Raw genomic sequence first — 19,330 nt, forward strand, 5'->3', positions numbered from 1 at the left:
TTAAAAAGTAATTGTCAGATTACTCAATAATAATCATTTGTTGCAGTCCTAGTCCCAATACTCAAGTGAATATACTCTGGTAGTAAAATGTCTCTACTACGTTGCCTTCTTGGCATGTCTAGCATGACAAATACTGAAACTGTCTTGTTTGTTTTTGTATTCTTGGCCAATTTCTTGTGTGTGTATTATTTTAAGTTATAATGAACTAAACCAAACACAGCTGGAAAGACTCATTATTTCAGAAGTGACACTGACTTCTAAGCACCAGCTCGGTTGTCTTATAGATCATCTTTCTTGTGAGTTATAATACCCACATTGAACAGTAGAGCAAAAGAAGGAACTGAGGAAGTGCACAGTCAGACCTGAGGACCATCACAATGCTGCAGATTAGTCCAATCACTTGCCAAGTGGAAGGGATTCAAAAGCTCAAGAAGAAAGACAGAGAGCGAAATAGACAAAGGAGGAACTCTACCATGACTGGCACACAACACAGCTTCTACTTGCGTGTAATAAAGTGTTCCAGAAGCCATTTTGTCAGTATAAAGTCACTGCGTATGTCTGTGTGTGCATTCCCTCAGAGTGGCTCGGTCCGGCTCCCTACAGGCCAGTGTGACAGCCTTCACTCTAATTATGGCTCTGCTCTGTTTCTGTGTTCCACATAAGAAATAATGCTTCAGATGGTTCAAAGTCAAACTTGCATAGAGCAGCATGAATAGGGAGGTCACCGGCTACACACTGACATCACAAGCAGAACAATTTGGGTTGCTGTCCTCTTACTATCATATATGTTTCTGGTTATGATGTTAAGATATGATAATACAGTATGTGCAGCATGTTTTGTATATTTACAGTATTTTTATGCGCAAAGAAAAACTAACAGTGTTACTGTATCCACAATCTAGAGAACAGTTAGTGCTTTCATATAATAAAAAAAACCCTACCGTAATAAAACACGGGATAAAATGCAACCTTTCGCAGCAAATTAATTAGCTCAAACAACAATATTTTATTCATATTCATACATTCGGGGAATGAGACATTATGAGCAGGTGACCAATTAAAGGTATCCTGTGGCAATTTATTGTAACAAAGGTTGGGTTTGCATTCACTGTTTCTATTCAAAACACATTGTGTGTATGGTTGAGGTCTAACACATGTGATGAATGCACTTTCTTCCTTATAAAACATACGCAAAGCTAGTTTTAAAATATCTTGAATCGTGTGTTTATTATTTATTATCCATTTGTGCTAGCTTCTTCTTCCTTGTCATTGTTGGCGATTTCTTAGTTTGTTGGCCGACTGTTGATCAGCACAATAATGTGAAACCGACAGAAGGAATGAGCATCGCATCCTTGTGTGCGTGCATGATTTAAACATAGTGGGGACCCACTTGTAAAAACATTGCTCGTCAGCATTACTAGTGGTCAAAAACTCCACAGGGTATCTTTAAATTCCAAGCTAGTTTTTAAAAAAAATTTAAGCTATAATAGGTTTAACAGATAAGCTATACTGGGTAAACTCCATCAACAAATTTGAACCTGGCTCAAGTTTCACTGCTAGCTTCTTGTGTTGGCCAATCCAAAACACATTCCTGGTAGATTATTTTGTAAAGTGAACAATTCATTTTCACACAATCCTCACGACGAAAGATAAAAACATGACTGTCACTATGATAACTTCTCAGAGTCTGAGTATTTCAAACTGCTGTGCAGAGTTTTGGGCTTCTGATAAGCCTTCAAACTCCTGAATCTGTTATTTAAACTGAACGTCCTGGATCATATTTCATGTCTCAACAGTACCCAACTAGCCTAGAAATCTAGACGCACCCTAGTGGCAGCAAATGTAATTTGCAGGCAGGGTCAGTCTAGCAACTTTCCGTTGGCTTGCGAGCTGGAAAAAACAAATTCTGGTCAGGCCAATCACATTGTGTATAGAGTCGGTGGGCGGGCTTAACATAAGGACAGCAGAGTTTCGACGGTTCCCTGCTACTTGAAAACAAAGAAGATGGCTGTTGCTGCTGGTGAACAGCGGTCTTTCGAATCTTTTGGTTTTGGCCGCGACTCTGGAAGACTTGGAGTTAAGCACTGAAGTCATTCTTAAAAACGGAAGATGTATTTGGAGTTTTGCCGACCGGATACGGCAAAAGTTTAATCTATCAACTAGCGTTGCTCTGGTTGGCTATGAGTGCAGAGGGAATTTGAAAGACAACCGTTTATCCCGCCCCTCAGATTAAGCCCTGCCAATGGTGAGTTCCCAGACCCAACATCTTGATGTGGGTCTGGCTTGTCAGGCTAGTACCCCACCATTGCAGCCTCTTGTATTTTTTTAAACACAGGGCTGTTTACAAGTCTACCTTGGCCTGGTGGTCTTAGCTGAACAATAGCTACAACTGAAAATGTCAAGAGCAGTAAGCCACCTATTGACTGAACTCACAAAAATAATACATAGGTAATCTATGTATATTCATTTATGTACAAGCATTAAACAAAGCCTGAAAACAATATAATGCAATCCATTGGAAATCCTGACCTAAGAGTTCTATATCAAAACAGAAACACACAGCCTCAGCAGTTTAATTTTCACCTGTGGATGTCAAGGTTTACATGTGCACCTGATTTTAACACCTGCTTGGACAAAATCAAGTCCCTGGGATGACAAATACTGCAATGTCACGCTAACTTTGCCACCAACTTCTTTATGGAACATTAATCAGTCACTAACACCTTTCTGTCATAAGTAGATTAGGTTGGTTCCGTGCTGCTTTAGGTGTCGATGGTCCTACACTGTGGTGTATTTATGGTGTAGAAAAATGTCCTCTATAAACACAAGTTGTAGTTTACTGCATCATTATTGGAATATCTCAGATCATACAGGGCCATGCATTGGTATATGATGGAATAATGATACTGAAATTGTCAATAGAACAAAACAAAAAAAACAGCCAGTAAAAAAACATCTCTACATTTTTGTATGGAGCTGACTCACTTAAATGCCTGCTCCACTTGAATCTCTATGAAAGCTGTGCAGAAGAAGAGATCAGAGGTGACTATGGGTGGGTGTTTCATGCTATTCATTGATACAGAAAATTCTTTAATATTGAGTGTTTTGAATGAGATGAAAAAAAATTCATTCCAACTATTTCTCTTGACCAAATCTCTTTCAGAAGCAGCTTGAATAAAGCCAACAAAAACCGATAGAAAGCATAGGCTGTGACTCTCTTTCTTTCAGTAAAACAGACATTTCTTGAGCAGTGAGCTTTCCATTTTTTAAAAGTCCTGTTTCTTAGGCAATTAATCTAATCGTTCATATCATCAAAAGGCACTGGCCACCTTTTATCCATTTGTCCAACCAGACAGTAATTACATAAACAGCAGCTAGGCAACACAGAGCCACAACAAGATGGCTTCAACCTTAATGACCTATTTAAAAGTGAAACCCAGATTGAGGCTTGGCCAAGAAAAAAAAAGACAGATTCAGAGCTTCTTGGCGGGTGAAAAATGGAGTTCGAGGAGAGGACAAGCTATCTCAGACATCACTGATGCACATTAACTCCCAGAAGAAATAATCTTTTCAGTGACACAAGGATAAGAGTCTTCATGTACATATATTCATCTTAAACTCTATTAGCACACAGATTTTTAAATACTAAATCAAAAACTAGTCGAGATATAAGCAGTAAGCTTGGATAGGAAACCATTTTCAATACTGTTCACTCCTAAATGAATCAATCCAGCTGGGATTCAGACTGATTGAGACCATTCTTTACTTTGATGTATTGCAAATGCCACAAATCCTACTTAGCACATGAAAGAGGAGCATAAACCTCAGACCAGAGAGGGGCAAGATGGGGGAAGGAGGGGACACTTTCAACATTATATAAGCACTGTGTCATCCTCTTTCAATGTCATTTCAATGGCAGATGATTTTAGGAGGGCAAACTAGATATCCAGTTCAAGCCTCATGATGCACGATGACAAGACTGACTCAAACATGCAATAACAGGCCTTTCAAAACAACATAGGCATGGTTGAAGAATGCTCGCTTACCTCCAAAAATGAAATGCGTGCAGCGGGCTGCACGGACTGCAGGGGCTAGTGGGAGTGGGGCTCAAGCTTCGGGGAGTGAGGCTGTAAGTTAAATGGAGTGTATTGAATAGTTGTCTTTTATCACACACAGGACAGAACCCCCCCCCAAGCTCTGACACGTGCCCACATGAATACTGCAGCATCATGAAGAGTAATGACCCTTCTCAGATGAACCAAAATCGTGTTTAAAGAGCAGGTTCACAAGGCATTTGTCTGGTTCTACAATGTTTGTTCCAAATTGGGGAAGTCTATCCACATAGGTAGTTTAAATTTAGACTAAATTCAAAGAAGACAAACAAGCACTTACCCTTTAAAAGCTAAATATTATAAAGTAAGTTACAGATTAACCTGCTTTCACATTCTTTACTGGATTCTTGTGATAACGTTAGAAATATCTTATCATCTCCTGTGATTCAAATAATACAAAAAGACTTTCACTTTGTCTATGTGATGTCATTGAATTGAGCTCTATTTAAACTGAACAGGGGCACTGCAGACCATTAGGTCATATAGAGGTGAGTAACTTCTACTGCAGTGGCAGTCCAAAATAAACTTTTTAAAGGACAAGTCTGGTGATTTTTCTATATTTCTTTTTAAGATATTTCATGAAATTTATTTTGAGTCAATTCCACATGCACCATCCTGCTGCAGTAAATACTCAGTGGCACAACTCAGTGGATTAATCCACTGATGAAAATACTCCCTGACAAATGCAGTATTTCCTACTGTTTGAGTAACGTTTGCTAAAAACTAGAGTAGCAAGGTGTTTTCGGAAATTACTGAGCCTTTCATAAAAGTGAAAGTATACACTCTTGACTAATTTTTAAAGATTTACGTCTTCAGTAGGAACAATGGGCTTGGGAATGTAAACCACAGAACGGCTCAGGAAGTCAGAAAGTATTGAGAGCAGACTAACACGTTGTTGGTTTTGGTCATTTCACAGGATTTGTTGACAATTCAAATAAAATAGAATACATCTGTATATTTAAAATATACATAGAAATAATTGATGATTTTAAAGCAAATTCAGCATCAGTCCAAGTGTGCGCTCTGAATTGCAGGTTTTAACGCCTCAAATGGAGGGGACCATAACAAATACCTTGTTGACCTAAATACATTTTTTTTTTATCAAGTCCAACAAATGACTGTGGCTTTGACAAAAGGGGAAACCTGCCATGTAAACACACACTGATTCACTGCTTTTCACCTGATTTATCATATCCAACACTGCTACTCATCATAGGTGTGTTCTAATGAGTATGTGCGTGTTTCCTACGTGTGCACTGTGTGAACGTACTCAAGTGTGTCACAGCAGCAAAGACAGCATGTTGTGCAGTTGCGGCACTCCTTTGCGTGACACGTTATCTGTCTGTCTATCTATCACACAGACGTGCATGAAAACATAAATGTGTGAACACACACACACACACACACACACACACACACACACACACACACACACACACACACACGCCTCTGTTGCCTAGCTGTGAAGGATTTGACATTAAGGTTCCTGCTGCAGATGCTAATGCTAACGCTGCACAAGCAACAGTAAAAGACAGCAACAAATATGACACAGAGACAGATGAAGCTACACACTGCAGAGGAGCTGCCTCCCCAATAGGATAACGGAGGAAAATACTCACTCTAGCGTTAGCCCTGGAATTCTCAGCCTCTCCCGCTGGGCTTTCATGGCTGAACTGTGCTCGTTTGCTCTATTGTGGTCATGATATGCATTCACACTGCCTGCCTCCCGCCCCCCCTGCACTGACAAAGAGCCAAACCCAGCCACCACAGTGCAATGAGACGGATTGGTTTTCTCTCCCACCACAAAAAGGGAGGGGGCAAAAAATGGGGGCTACGGTTCTTGTTTTGGTCTTTTCACTTCCCACCTTGAAGCTGTCAAATAAGATCTTCAGTTGCCTGCAGAGGGCATGGAGGCAGGACAATACCACTTCTTCCCTCCCCTAACACACGCCCCCTGCTCCTTCACAAACGCATGCACATGTCTATCTCTGCCCCCCCCCCCCCCACCACCAGCTGGTGACTTGCTACGTAGCAGAAATGAATGCAATAAATTAAATCTACATTTTGTCTACTCCTCTAACACGCAGTCACCATCACAGATGCTAATACAAGGCATGCACCATACAATGCAATGTCACCACAACCACAGGAATGATGTCATCTTTGAAAGAAAAACATATTGCACCACTATACCTGCCAGTCCACGTCAGTCACTGTACAGCAAGACAGAATGCACTCACACCTGGCGTAAAGTCCTTTCTATACAATAATTAATACGACTAAAGAAGAAGAGCTAAAATAGGAATTTCGCAGTGATATTTGTGTACAACATCTAACCCTACAGGCAAGTATCTACATGAATTGAGTGTTTGTGGTTAACGTAGCGAGGGGTTTGAGTGTTGGCTGTGATTGTGGAGTCAAAGACTATAACCCAAAGTAATAAAGCATGATGACGCAGCAGTGTCCAAGCCCCTGCAGGGATTTAAAAGACCCTAGAGGCTACTGATTTTAATTAGTTAAGTCACCCATGATGTATTTATCCACATTTATGTTTACGCAGATGTTTTATTGTCAGACCATCAAGACCGCAAGATTTCAAAATCAATCAGTGACTCACTGGCAAGAAATTGTCCAAGGATGAACTACTGCATGACAAAAGAGGGGCCTTATTCAGATAATTCGACAACACATTGTAAAAAAAAAAAAGAAAAATAAAAAATACACTACTAAAAATGTGCAGTATTTGCAATGAGTCAGCTACGGTAACTGCTGTATGATGATGGAAGAAGTATAGAAAGCCGACCAGACAGACAACCCTCTGACTGACTGACTCACCGAACATCCGAGTATAGTAATGAATTCTTTATTATGAGCATGTTTGAGGAGCAAAGAGACACAGCAGATGACACCAAACACTGCATTAACCACAGAACCACAGTAGTTGAAGCAGGCAGGAACTGGAGCGTAAGAAGATGCAGAGTTGTATCTAGAGTAAAGCAGGTCAAGAGTCAGCAACAAACTTTCAAGTACACAATATCGCCCCCATATGTTGATCTGTAATTTTGAGGCATTTTGACGCTGAATTTGTTTTGCTTTTTATCTTTTTAATCTGATTTTCAGATTAATTTTTTTTTTCTATTTTGCATCTTGCCGTGTAGGTTCAATAAGCTGACTGTTGTTTATTGACTTTCATATATGAATGCAGGAAAATAAAATAAAATCTGGACAATCCAAGCGAGCCTAGTTAAATCATTCAAGCGTATAGAGCAAAACCTCTGACCCATGACTTCCTGTCAGTACATGGTAGATTGAAGAAGATTTTTTTTCTTCTTCTGAAAGTCAATGAGACATAACTACAGCATTTTTAGGGTAGGGTGATAATGCCCTCTGTCCTAAAATGTGTCTTGGAATATGCAGTGGATTTAAAAAGAGTATTAGCAAGATGTGGATAAGGCAACTATTGCAAACAACAAAATAAAAATATAGATAAATAACATTGTGATAATTGGTGCAAGAACTGCCTGGAGAAATGCCGTGGACATTTTCTGTTCATCGTGAAGTAGCTACTCATTATCGTAAATGGTTTGGAACTACAGTTTTCTTTTTTCTTTTTGTAAATATTAAGCTATTATTCACAGGATGTCTTAATATAAATATCTTCAAAGATAATCATGTTATAGCATTGATTTTTCAACATCCCAACTAATAAAAACCATGTAGTCAAACACTCCTGTTTGGCTTTGTCCTTTTAAAACTTGAGTTATATTCTGCCTCTACATTGACACTGACAATCCTTTAGACAATGACAGAATCGTGGCTAACAATGCCGAATAAGAATAATTGAAACACAATGTCTTAGTGCTTTCATTTAACATGTATTGAGTAATTTTTGACCACTTGGGGGCAGTGCAACAAGCTTTAAACAGTGTTTTCAAATTAATAAGTGGACATGACAAAATTGTTAGTAAACAGTTGCCTATTAATTCATCCAGCAGATACGAACTAACATAAGCATTCATTTAAAGTCACGTTTGTCATCCTGTTTCCACGCTCAGCGGCGAAAGACATAGCCAAAACAGCAAAGTGTGGGCTGCAAAACCAAAACAATGAAGTAAAAGAAGGTGAAAAGCTCTGTGGAGTTGGGGTGGAACTGCAGAGTTGAGTGATAATTCTCATACAAGCGACCCTTTGAGCATAATATAACAATATTGAAAAGTGCAGCTTTAAAACAGAAATCCATAACCTTATGCACATGTTAATTAATAAAATTAAAGTTTAAGATGGCATGGTTGTGGAGGCAAATCAGCCTTTGCAAATTGTGAAAATTGAGTACTACTGAGCCTACGCTTGATTTACATGCATAAAATATTATGTGCACCAGTTTTTAAGAGAGAAATTTTGCCAGTCTTTTGCTCAAAATCAGAAGATTCTACCACAAGTTACATTTGTACTATACGGATTCTGTATTACCTTGACAAATTAACATTTACATTTATAATTTACATTTATTCATTTGGCAGACGCTTTTGTTCAAAGCTATGTACAAAAGACGTACTAGCCAAACAACAGTAGATTAAGGAGGTGATAGCAGGAGCAAAATAGAGAAGGAGAGCATGTTAGGTGAGTAGGTACTTTCTGAAGAGACAAGTCATCAAGTGATTTTCAAATGCAAAGAGGGAGTCAGAGTCGAGTCAGGTAACTCATTTCACCGCTGAGGGAGCACACAGGAGCCTGGGCTAATCAATTCAGCAACATCATATGCTGTCAACAAATGTGTGCCAGACCCAGGATGTATGTCATACTCCAAAAAAAAGAAAATATTGTGTATATAAAAACCTCCAGAAGGACTGCAACAGCAAAACTACTTCTCATAAATCTCAGTAAATAGCTAACCTCTGACAACAACTTTATCTGCAGTGATCATGTTCATGAAGTGGGGCTGACAGCATCTGTTAAATTGAATATCACCATAAAAAGACCATGTAACAGAATCTACAGTCAACAATTCCTCTTTGATATCCTGTTACATGGCAAAGCAGCCCAAGGAGTTTAGCAGCACAACAGCTTTGGTCCTTCAGAGACTGAAACTGCAAAAGGCTGTGTTTTTGTGCTGAAGGTGAGGTATAGAAATCTAACAAAAATGCTTGACAAAGTTGCCAACACATAAAAATGATTGCTTTTAAGTTATTTAATTGGACCCAGCAAAAGACTTCCAGTTATTAAGGTCAGCCTATAAATAGGTTCTAGTCGTCATCACACAACTAGAATGACTCATGTTCAAAACAACTTCACATATGACCATCTTAAAGATAAAATCCATCACTTTTGTGGCTGTGGAAAATAAACAACAAAAATAAATGCCCCCTCAAGATGTAAAGAGTTTGTGGAAAAGGCTAACCTTGGCAATTAACTACCATATTGACACCAGCAAGCATGTTAATGACTTCAAATGTTCAGTAGATGGCTCTCTGTCACAGGGAATCAAATTTCAGAGCTCTGTATTTCACAAACACTGAGCCGACATGGATGCAGAGTTTGAAGAGTTCCTTTTGCATGTACTCTCTTTCTGTGATTAGAAGATACCTTATCAAGCAAATACTCCAGCAAATACTCTATATGTATGTGTTACCTGATGCTCACTTTATTTGTAATGTGACAAATTAGTCTAAACATCTATTTGCCATTTAAATCTGCAATTATGATGAATTTGAAGCAGATATATCAACTCTGTCATATCCAAACATCATTACTATGGTTACCAAGGTCACTAGATGCTCCAGTGCACTAAATATAAACCAATGAAGTTGGTGATCTCACAGCAGCCGTTAGTAATGGCTCACCTCTATTACAGTAGGTGCCCCCTCTGGTGAGGTGCCAGTGAGGGCAGCAAGGAGTCATGGGTAAATCTTTCTCTTCCACCATGAAATATATCAAACTAAACAAAAATCAATAACCAAGAAGTCCATTATGCCTTCACCTGGCTTAAAAGCTGCATTTCATGGTCAAAGTATCATCTTTTACAACATATTGAACAGAAATTTGACCAAACAGGACAGCTTCATTCGTTGTACAAAGCCTCTAAAGGTTTAGAGGTACACCATTATAAGAAACACATTATGTATAGTAATACATTATGTATTCCATCCTAAAAAAATTAACTCTGCTTTCAAAATGTTGGAATAAAAGCAAATCCATCCACTTTCTGATCCTAAAAGCAACTAATTAATTCAAATGTAAAGTACATCATATTTATCAAGCAATATTTGAAAAATGAAAATGATTCTGTGCTAAAACATTGAACCATTTCATAAGCAAGGGATAGTTTGGATCTTTTGAAGTGGGGTTGTATGAGGACTTATCCAGTTAGTGTATTACCTACAGTAGATGGCGGTCACCATCAGACTCCTTTCAGAAAAACAGTAATTTTACCTCGCAGAACACGCAGAGATGCTGGTATACCGTTGCCTCGATCAGTTAGTTTGTTAGTGTTATTGTGCAACTATTGGGAATCTGAACTAACCCTCTAAAGTCTTTTATAATATTTCCGCTAATTTGAGTTTCTGCACTAATAATAGTCATAGGTAGCGTCTCAACTAAATGTTAAAGCTGCAGAGGGTAGAAAGCAAAAAACAAACTCTTCCTGCAGCTCCCCATCTCTCCTTCTGTCCAAGGGGATAAGCCAGCCTCCACGAAGTGTAGCTCCTATGGAGCCATTTTGTTGCTATCAAGCCATCGCCCCCCATTAGCATCCCATTGACTGCCATTCATTTTGGCGCCACTTTGACAGCGAATAACTTTACATCTGAAGCGTTTAAAGACTATTTGTCCATTGTTTATTTCTAAAGAAACATGACAATGTATAAAAGGCTCCACTACCTTGTACCTCACGTTATGGCTCCGTAGCAGACGTTTTTGTAAAAATAGGCTAATGATTGTGTCATAACCACGCGACTTACTGTCGCATAGTAGAGGAATTACCGTATAGTACAGGAGAAGCTCTCAGACAGTTTGGACTTACATTAGCTGTTTAAGTTTAATTACTAATGTTAACTAGCATTTTAGTTAGCAATAATTACCCTGTGCCTATGTTATCTCCTAACATATATATACACTCTCCGTCTCTGCAAAATTGGGAATGATTGAGATTTCTCTTGGCACAGCTACCAGAAGACTTACAACTTTCAGACAGGTTGCTCACGTCACATTTACGTCGTCTCTCTCAGTTGGAGGCTGCGCAGTAACGCTCAGCCATCACCGGAAAAGTGCTTCTAATATCCTTCACTGGTCTCCGTCCAGAGTCTATGGGGTCGCTGTGTCCTTTTTACTGTCTATGCCTCTGTTGCTTGGGCAATGCATGTGCGGAACAGCCAATAGGAACACTTTATCTCTCTAAAATGACCTGTGATTGGCCAAAGTCTCCCATCACGGGCTAGATTATCTAAAGCCTGAATACAGAGCCAAGAGGAGGTGCAGAAGTTTTCTCTCAGACCACTTGAACTACAATATGCTGAAAGATTACTCTGGAATTTCTGCCCAACAAGGCCAAAAATAAATTGCCTACCACAGCTTTAGGTTGTTTTTTTTTCACATGGTATTCCTGTTAACCAACTTATCAAACCACTTTCACAATTTAAAGCAGAAGTTATAACATATCTGGGTACTTACAAACTGCCTCTTCTGGGAAGACTCAGCTCTTTCTGTAAATGAAAAGAAAAGAGTTATAAGTACAAAAATGCCTAACTTCAAATAATACATCAGTTCTGTGGCATCACTAAATGAAAGTCACTTTACACAACATATAATATTGAAAAGATTATTTATATAAAGCTGGTTAATTTGCCAGATTCATGAAAGCTGCTGTTGGTTGTACCAGACCTGATGATACCAACATATATTTGTATTTTGTTAAATAAATGACAAGCAGGATTGTAGAAAATTTTAGAATTATTGTAGTATAATCGTAGCCCTGGAAACACCACAATCCTTAAATAATTGGTATGTGTCTTCTAAACACCTCTAAAACAAAGGAAAGGTCCATTGATTTTTAAACCCTACTTTTACAACAAAGAATGTACTTTCTAAAAAAAATTGCTATTTCTTGTCCACAACAAAATGCTGCAAATGTGCTACTGGGATTTTATTGGAAGTGTTTTATCCTCCTGCATCATCTGCTGGTCGGGTAATGCTACTGAGGCACAGAATACGACTGTTCAAAAAACTGCAACAACGGCCAACAAACTGTTAGGGGATTACTTTACAAAGTATGGAATGGATACAAACAACATTGTGGATGACCGGAGGCATGCACTTGCCTTCTCATTTTAACAATTGCAATATATTGGCCCCTTCCATTCACTAGAAATAGATCCAAGTTTTAATTTGTTCCACAAGCTATTACGTTTTTGAAGAGGTAATACACTCTATCTATCTATCTATCTATCTATCTATCTATCTATGAAAATAAGGGTAGAATTGAGGTTCTGTTAAAAATACCAAAAAAACTCACTATCCTGCTTCTGCAGCTTTACAGCCTCACAAATAGCCACCATATGGAAATATATCACAGAGCAGAAGTGAAACTGCTACATCTTATCCCAGAGAAGTGGGCTAGAAGTTTAAAGAAAGCATCTGGATTTAAAACTGTTCATTTAAATCACATAACAGCTGAAGCAAGTGAACACAACCCAGATCCAAAGAATGAACCCTGACATGTTTTAATTCATATTTTAAATTTAATATGAATAACATTTTAATTATATTGCTGACGTCAACTGTAGAAGGCAGAGTTACACAGAGGTCAGGGTTTACATACTGAAAATAGTCCAGAAAAAGCACCAACAATGCCCTCATTGATTTCTTGAGGGATTATGCGCTTTCAAAGGCTTCTTACTTGAAGGATAATACTTTGTTGTTTTGTTCCTTCACAGAAAAACAATGACATTTCATTTTCAAAAGCTGCCAGGAACAACTAAGTAAAATACAGTGAAGCACAGCTGCTGCTGCAGCATCTGTTGATTTGTCAGTGTCACGTGGAAAGGACCAACATGTGTGAATGTGTGTTTAATTACAGTAGTTTCTCGTAAAGAACCAGGCTGTTATATCGGCTTCACAACATTTCCCTGTGCTCTTTGATATCTTATATATATATATATATATATATATATATATATATATAAATAATCTTCCCTCTCGCTGTAAAAGAGCACTGATAACTAACCAGGCTTTGGATCCGTTTTCTTTAGTGACAACAAATTCCACTGATTTGATCATTAGACATTTCATTGTCTAATAACCTGATAAGGGTGAGGTCCTTTGTGTCAAACAGTGTAGGACATTGAGTTGATGTGTATTGGTTGCTCCAGTCAGCAGAAAAAGTGCTAAGCCCCACTCTCCCTTTGCTATCAATTAGGGCTTAATGTCCTGGCTTCCCCTGCTGCCTACAGAAGACCAAGGGCAGAGAGTTTCCTTGGGAGACATGACCGCAGCTCACACAACACTAATTACCAAAAGGGAATGACTTACACTGGTGGGGTTTCCACCAATCACAGCACACCAAATAACAGTGTGGAGTAACAACCATTTCAGAGCAAACACATTATGGTAATGAAGTGATTTGTTGAAAAATATATGTATTCATGTGAAATCAATTCATGCCTCTGGAAAATATTTACATAAAGTGGAATAAATGTTTTTGACATTTTTGACAGCGTTCTGCGTAAGCAAAGCTTGTGTAGAGAAAGTGGGATATGACAGCAAGTGTATTCATAGTTCACTGTGGGCCATGGTTTTAATAAAACAAGAGTGGTGAGACACATACAAACTCTAGCTCTACTGCTGACTAAAGTTTGGATTTGTCTTTGCCTCAAAATAAGGTTTCCTAGTATAACTAAAACTAAATACTCTTGTAACACCACAAAAAAGGTCTATTTCAAAAGATTATGCAGAACAATAATACCAGAAACTTTAACCTTATAGAAACTAAATAAAAAAATTCTGAAAAAGATAAAAGGAATGATGATAAACTCTAGTTAAGGTACCTACATACTACATGACAAAGTTGTCAGATTGTGCGTATCTCAGATGGCGTCTTTGACAGGGCAAGCCCTGATTTGCCTCTGATCTGGGACTTTAGTTGGCGATCTCTAAAAACTGGCAACGAGCATAAAATCAGGGTTAAAATTTGGGCTAAAATCGTGTTACAGCCCAAAACCATACTTGCCACTCAGATCTTCAAACTCATCAAATCCATCTCATCTCACAAAATTATACATGCTTGTAATGCAGCATTACGGTTTGTAGTTTTATTTGTTTATTATTATTATTTATTTCTTTAATTTTACTTAAGGCCGGCGACAGACTGGATGCGTGGCGTGAGCGTGGCGTTTCTGTTGCGTGTCAGCTGCGTGGATTTACAGTGTGTCTTTACACACCAGAAACGTGTCTGATGCGGCGCTGCGGCTGCTAGCCTTGTCTGTACACATGTATGTTTCCCATTGATTTACTGCACTCAAGCAGTAGTATACTTCATGTTAAACATAAATATATACTGATTTGATTACAGCAAAGACAACGTCGGCAGTAGTGACGGCAAAATAGGCTACAGAATATTTCGTTCGTATTGACAGGTGCAATATTTGAAAATTAATTTTTTTTTATTACATTATTATTTATCTGCATTTATGTCAAAACCTAGAGGCTTTCAAACATCAACATGTCATTTATTAATATGTATTCGTGTCAAAATGACATATAAACATCTTTTCCTATTCTATTTTGCCTGGAAATGCTTCCAACACGCTTGTGTGTCACGTGAAAAATAGGTGTCGGTTCTATTTCTAGCATGCACGCGTTTTCGGCGCGCCTGAGATGTGCGTGTCACGCAGGCAGTGCGTAAGCTCTAACCTGTTAACATGGGAGCCGAAATAAAAACGGACACGCCACGCAACTGTCATGCTCACGCGACACATTCAGTCTGTCGCCGGCCTAAGTTATTTAAGTTACTGCTAATGCAAACTGAACATTCCCAACTGCTGCTAGTTCCATATTTAAAGGCTGTGGTTAAACTGGGTAGCATTCACAGACATTGTGTAAACATTTTTCTTTTCTCCCTTTTATCATTCAGTAGACTTCACATCTTGCTTCCACATCCCTTAGAGACATTTCTCTTCATGTGCTCAGAGTCAGAGTGGAGCCTGAGCTGTGTGTCAATGTCATGGTCAAACAGTGTGTCTGACTCACGCTGCTGCAATATCGACCAAGACCAGGCAGGACAAATTCATTCAACGAGAGACTTGTCATGGGAAATATATGTGCAGTACTCTTTCTGCATACCCATTGTGTAAATTTACAAAAATAATTTTTACTTACAATTTCAGATCTGTGAATTTCTTTCTTTGGATAATAATACATGCAGTGTAGTATACAACTTGCAAATTTGTGTGATGCATTTGTCTTTTAACCAAGTCATTTAATTGAGTTAATGTTGGTTCAGCATATTCTCAAAGAATTTTAAAACATAAAAAAACTATTTAAAACTAAATACAAACATTGCATTTATTTATTAAATCCTTAGTCTAAGGATTATAGTTTACAGATGATATCTAGCAAGATTCTAGGCATGACTTCTGTGCACAAATGACAAACAAAACTTAACTGAAAATGCCTACATTTATGACATTTAAGATTAAAATAGTCCCCAATTGTGTTTTTCAAAATCTGCATAAGGCTAAATACCATAATTTCCATTACATTTCATGATCCTCAAGGAGGTCGAAAAGCTGTCAAACAGGCAATTCAAACAGAGTAATTGCATGAAACCTTTCATCTTTGAAAGTTGTCCGTCAGGAAAACAAACTGGTGATGAATTTAACCCTTGTATGTTTAATCATTTGTTTATCCGGTAATCTTTTCAGCGCTCGAGAGATAACAATTTTGACACGATGAACCTGAGAAGGTTTATTGTTCCACAGGGTAAATGTAAAAAAAAAGAAGGTACGTTTCATCTCCAATATGCAGACGACATCAAAGCTGCGGTATTGCTCTTGTATCAAGGCCTATGTGTTACCCTTCATTATGTATTCCCTTTGATTCATTTTTGGACTTTCCTACATTTCAAGATCAAAAGAGTGCTTGGTTTTACTGTGGTTTGCTGCTGACTGGCAGGAAACCCCCTAATCTATATTAAGACATGTCGTCAAACCAACACCTTGTGTAACATCAGAGTAACAAAAGTTAAATCCTCCTTCTCTTTCCTATTGCATCTGGATGCTAGTTCCATTAGTCTGTAATTATCAACCATGCCACAGTGATAGCTTAGGATCACTGACCAGATCTACTTAACTACCTTGTAAGCAAAAGCTACACTGATTCAGTATTGGCAACTCATCCAATACTCACACAAATTGCTACCTTGGGCTTCATGTAATTTTGACAGTGAAACAAACAATAAGCTGTAGACGCAAAAATCTCAAAACTACTGTTTTGTCTCTACAACACTGCTGTTAGGATACCAGTAATAACCGCTCATGGAACAACCTGGAGCCCAGTTATCAGAGAAAGTGACAGGATGCAGTCTTTATTCTATAAATATACAACAACAACAACAAAAAACCTCTGCCTCGCTACAGTATATTCAAGAACAGGTGAAGAAACTGAGACCGGAGATGTTACATTGTAGCAAACTTAAACCTTTTTTTAAAAACCAGCGATGTAAAATGAATTAAAAAAAGGGTCCTAAAGACTTTACTCAAAATCCAATCTTAGCTTGATCTAACCTATATTCTACCTCAAAGTCTGGAGATAAGGAGAGATCAAACAGATCAATAAAGCTGGCTATCTGCTCCTGACACATGTGTAATTCAGGAAGTAGACAAACTATACATTATAAAACTGATTAACGATTGTCTCAAAGTGCATACATTGACCTCAAGTAGCAAACAAATAGTCAATGACTTGCATTTTGATCATATAGAAACTATATGTAAGCAGCGGACCTCTATTAACGATTACAACTATATCAGTAAATCCAACTGTCTGAAGTAATATCTTCCACCATTATGCCCAGCTGATCTGAAAGATATTGATTTCTGAGCCAGCAGGGGGATTCAACAGCAAAGCACACATACACTATTAGAAAGCTTTGCTGATTAAATCTGTTGGCATCCTCAAATTTCTCCTCGTAGCAGGATGTTAGGTGTCGTAAATGCTTAATCCACTGCCTCATCCAATGTTGTAAGAGGGAAACAATTCATTTCAAGGCTGGCACGGAGCATAATGTTCTGCTGATTTGACGAGCCGTCTTTTTTTAATGAGGAGTTCCTTTTAATGTCATGATAATTTACCCTTAAAAGCTAAAATAAATGAATGAAGTTATTCACAACTGTATTTAGTCTAACCTCTTCCGATAACTACAGGTTAGAAGTTGTTTCTAATATCAGAAATGTCAGTTGGCAGCCGGTCTGGTTCATTCATCATCAATATGCTTCGGGCACGGGCTACTACAATTTAAGTACTTGACAGGTTCCATCTAACCAGCAACGTGTTGACAAAACTTTTCTCAGGAGTTGCCAAAATGTGTTGTTTAATATTGTTGGATTTGAGATATATAAACATATACAACTGTTTGGTGATATATTACTGTTCATCTGTGTTTTGCTAGGTCTGTAAATGGTTCTTGTATTCATGCTGTCTCACAGTTTGGTGCATGCAGCAAAACACAGAAAACACAGTATGTAGGTTGATGCACGTAATGCGGAACCAAAGTTCAGAGTATAATCCCACAATGGGGACATTCACAATGTTGCAGCAGCAAGGGATAGTGCAAAAAAGTACAAAAAAGACACTCTCTCTCGAGCACAAATGCAGGCTCCTGGTCAGCTACAACAACAATGGAGAGAGTTGTGTATAAGTCGGCGTGAGTCGGCGTTGCTCCACTGTTCTTGGGTATGTGAAAGGAAACACAACCAACCTGCTAACGCACATTCGACCACATCACCCAATGTGCCGATCCCGAGGATGATAAATGTTTGGGTGGCTTGAATGTTTAAATATAGCCAAGGTGGAGATAATTGAACCACTGCTCCTAATGCACAAGTTGTATTATTATTTATTATTATTATTATATTTATTTTGTATTTTCAATTTTGTAGCATAAGGGACGCTTTTCAGCATTGTAGTCTATTGTTACCTGTTGCATTCTGGAAAAATGTTTGTCCAGTGTTTGACAGTGTAATACAGAAGTGTTTGAAATGTTGCTTATTTTTATAATGAAAATAGTTTACCAAAGTTGACAGTGGGCTAAATGCTGCCTCAGTCCTCAGCAGGAAGATTGTCTCGGTCTTTGACACATACTTTTTTTCTTTACCGAACTTGCGCTGAACCGTTGTATGAACCGAACCGTGATGGCTGTGTACCGTAACACCCCTAGTGTTTGCACATTTCATTGTTGATACACATTGTATTGTTGCTTGATAATTGCCACTGGTTGTTAATGAAGTCCTATTTGTCAAAACGCCAAATGTATATTGTTATATAACAGATGTCTATACTCATTGGTGTCTGTTAACGTTCTGAGCAAATGCAAATTACTTTTGTTAATAAATGCTATTAATGGACGCCATTAACAGTACTAACAGATCCTGATACATTAAGCCTCTAGTTGGGTGTCCCTTTATTTTTGAACTGCATGAAAAACGTTTTGACACATTTTTCCCATAAAAAAGTTTCACCAATATACATTTATCAGATTGGGATTTATTTATTACTAGGTAGACAATAAAAACCAGGAAGAAAGTCAATGCCATTGTGAGAATATGACACGAGTTTAAAGTTGAACGTCAGAATGATAATAAAAACTGAGAAATGGACATAGAGCTTGTTAGATGAGTAGATGTGTACACAGCTAATAGTCTTTATACAACTTTAGTCTGCTACAAGACGTATCTTCTGGGATCCTCACCAGAGGCTGCTATTGTAACCAGGTTTCCACATGATTACCAACAGTTTTGTGAACACCATTTTTTAATTGGTAACTCATTAATGTGTTTTGCTACTGTAAGCATCTGGCAGTGTACTCTATCCCCTTTCATTTCCCAGTCATGACGGACGTTTTCTTTTGCGATTATCATTCCTCAAGGAGAACTTTATCTTTTAATCTGACCCCTTTCCACAGCATCAAAGAAGTGCAGCTGGAGTTGAAAAAACTCGCTGTCTTGCACAAG

The 19,330-nt window shown here is 38.2% G+C and overlaps 1 protein-coding gene across 14 annotated transcripts in view; it reads right to left on the reverse strand.

The window, feature by feature from the left end:
• Positions 1-19,330, reverse strand: part of mast4 (microtubule associated serine/threonine kinase family member 4) — a 97,666-nt gene that overhangs the window by 36,717 nt on the left and 41,619 nt on the right. For 10 of the 14 annotated variants that reach the window (XM_035991158.1, XM_031317404.2, XM_035991156.1 and 7 more), the window contains one exon: positions 11,778-11,809. In XM_035991158.1, the coding sequence (XP_035847051.1) occupies positions 11,778-11,809 (32 nt within the window). Of the gene's footprint in view, positions 1-4,046; positions 4,128-5,731; positions 6,008-11,777; positions 11,810-19,330 lie in introns of those variants that run through there. The other 4 variants (XM_035991162.1, XM_035991161.1, XM_035991163.1 and 1 more) reach the window with 3 other exon arrangements.

The sequence above is a fragment of the Sander lucioperca genome, chromosome 14 (assembly GCF_008315115.2).
Source record: "Sander lucioperca isolate FBNREF2018 chromosome 14, SLUC_FBN_1.2, whole genome shotgun sequence".
Lineage (NCBI taxonomy): Eukaryota > Metazoa > Chordata > Actinopteri > Perciformes > Percidae > Sander > Sander lucioperca.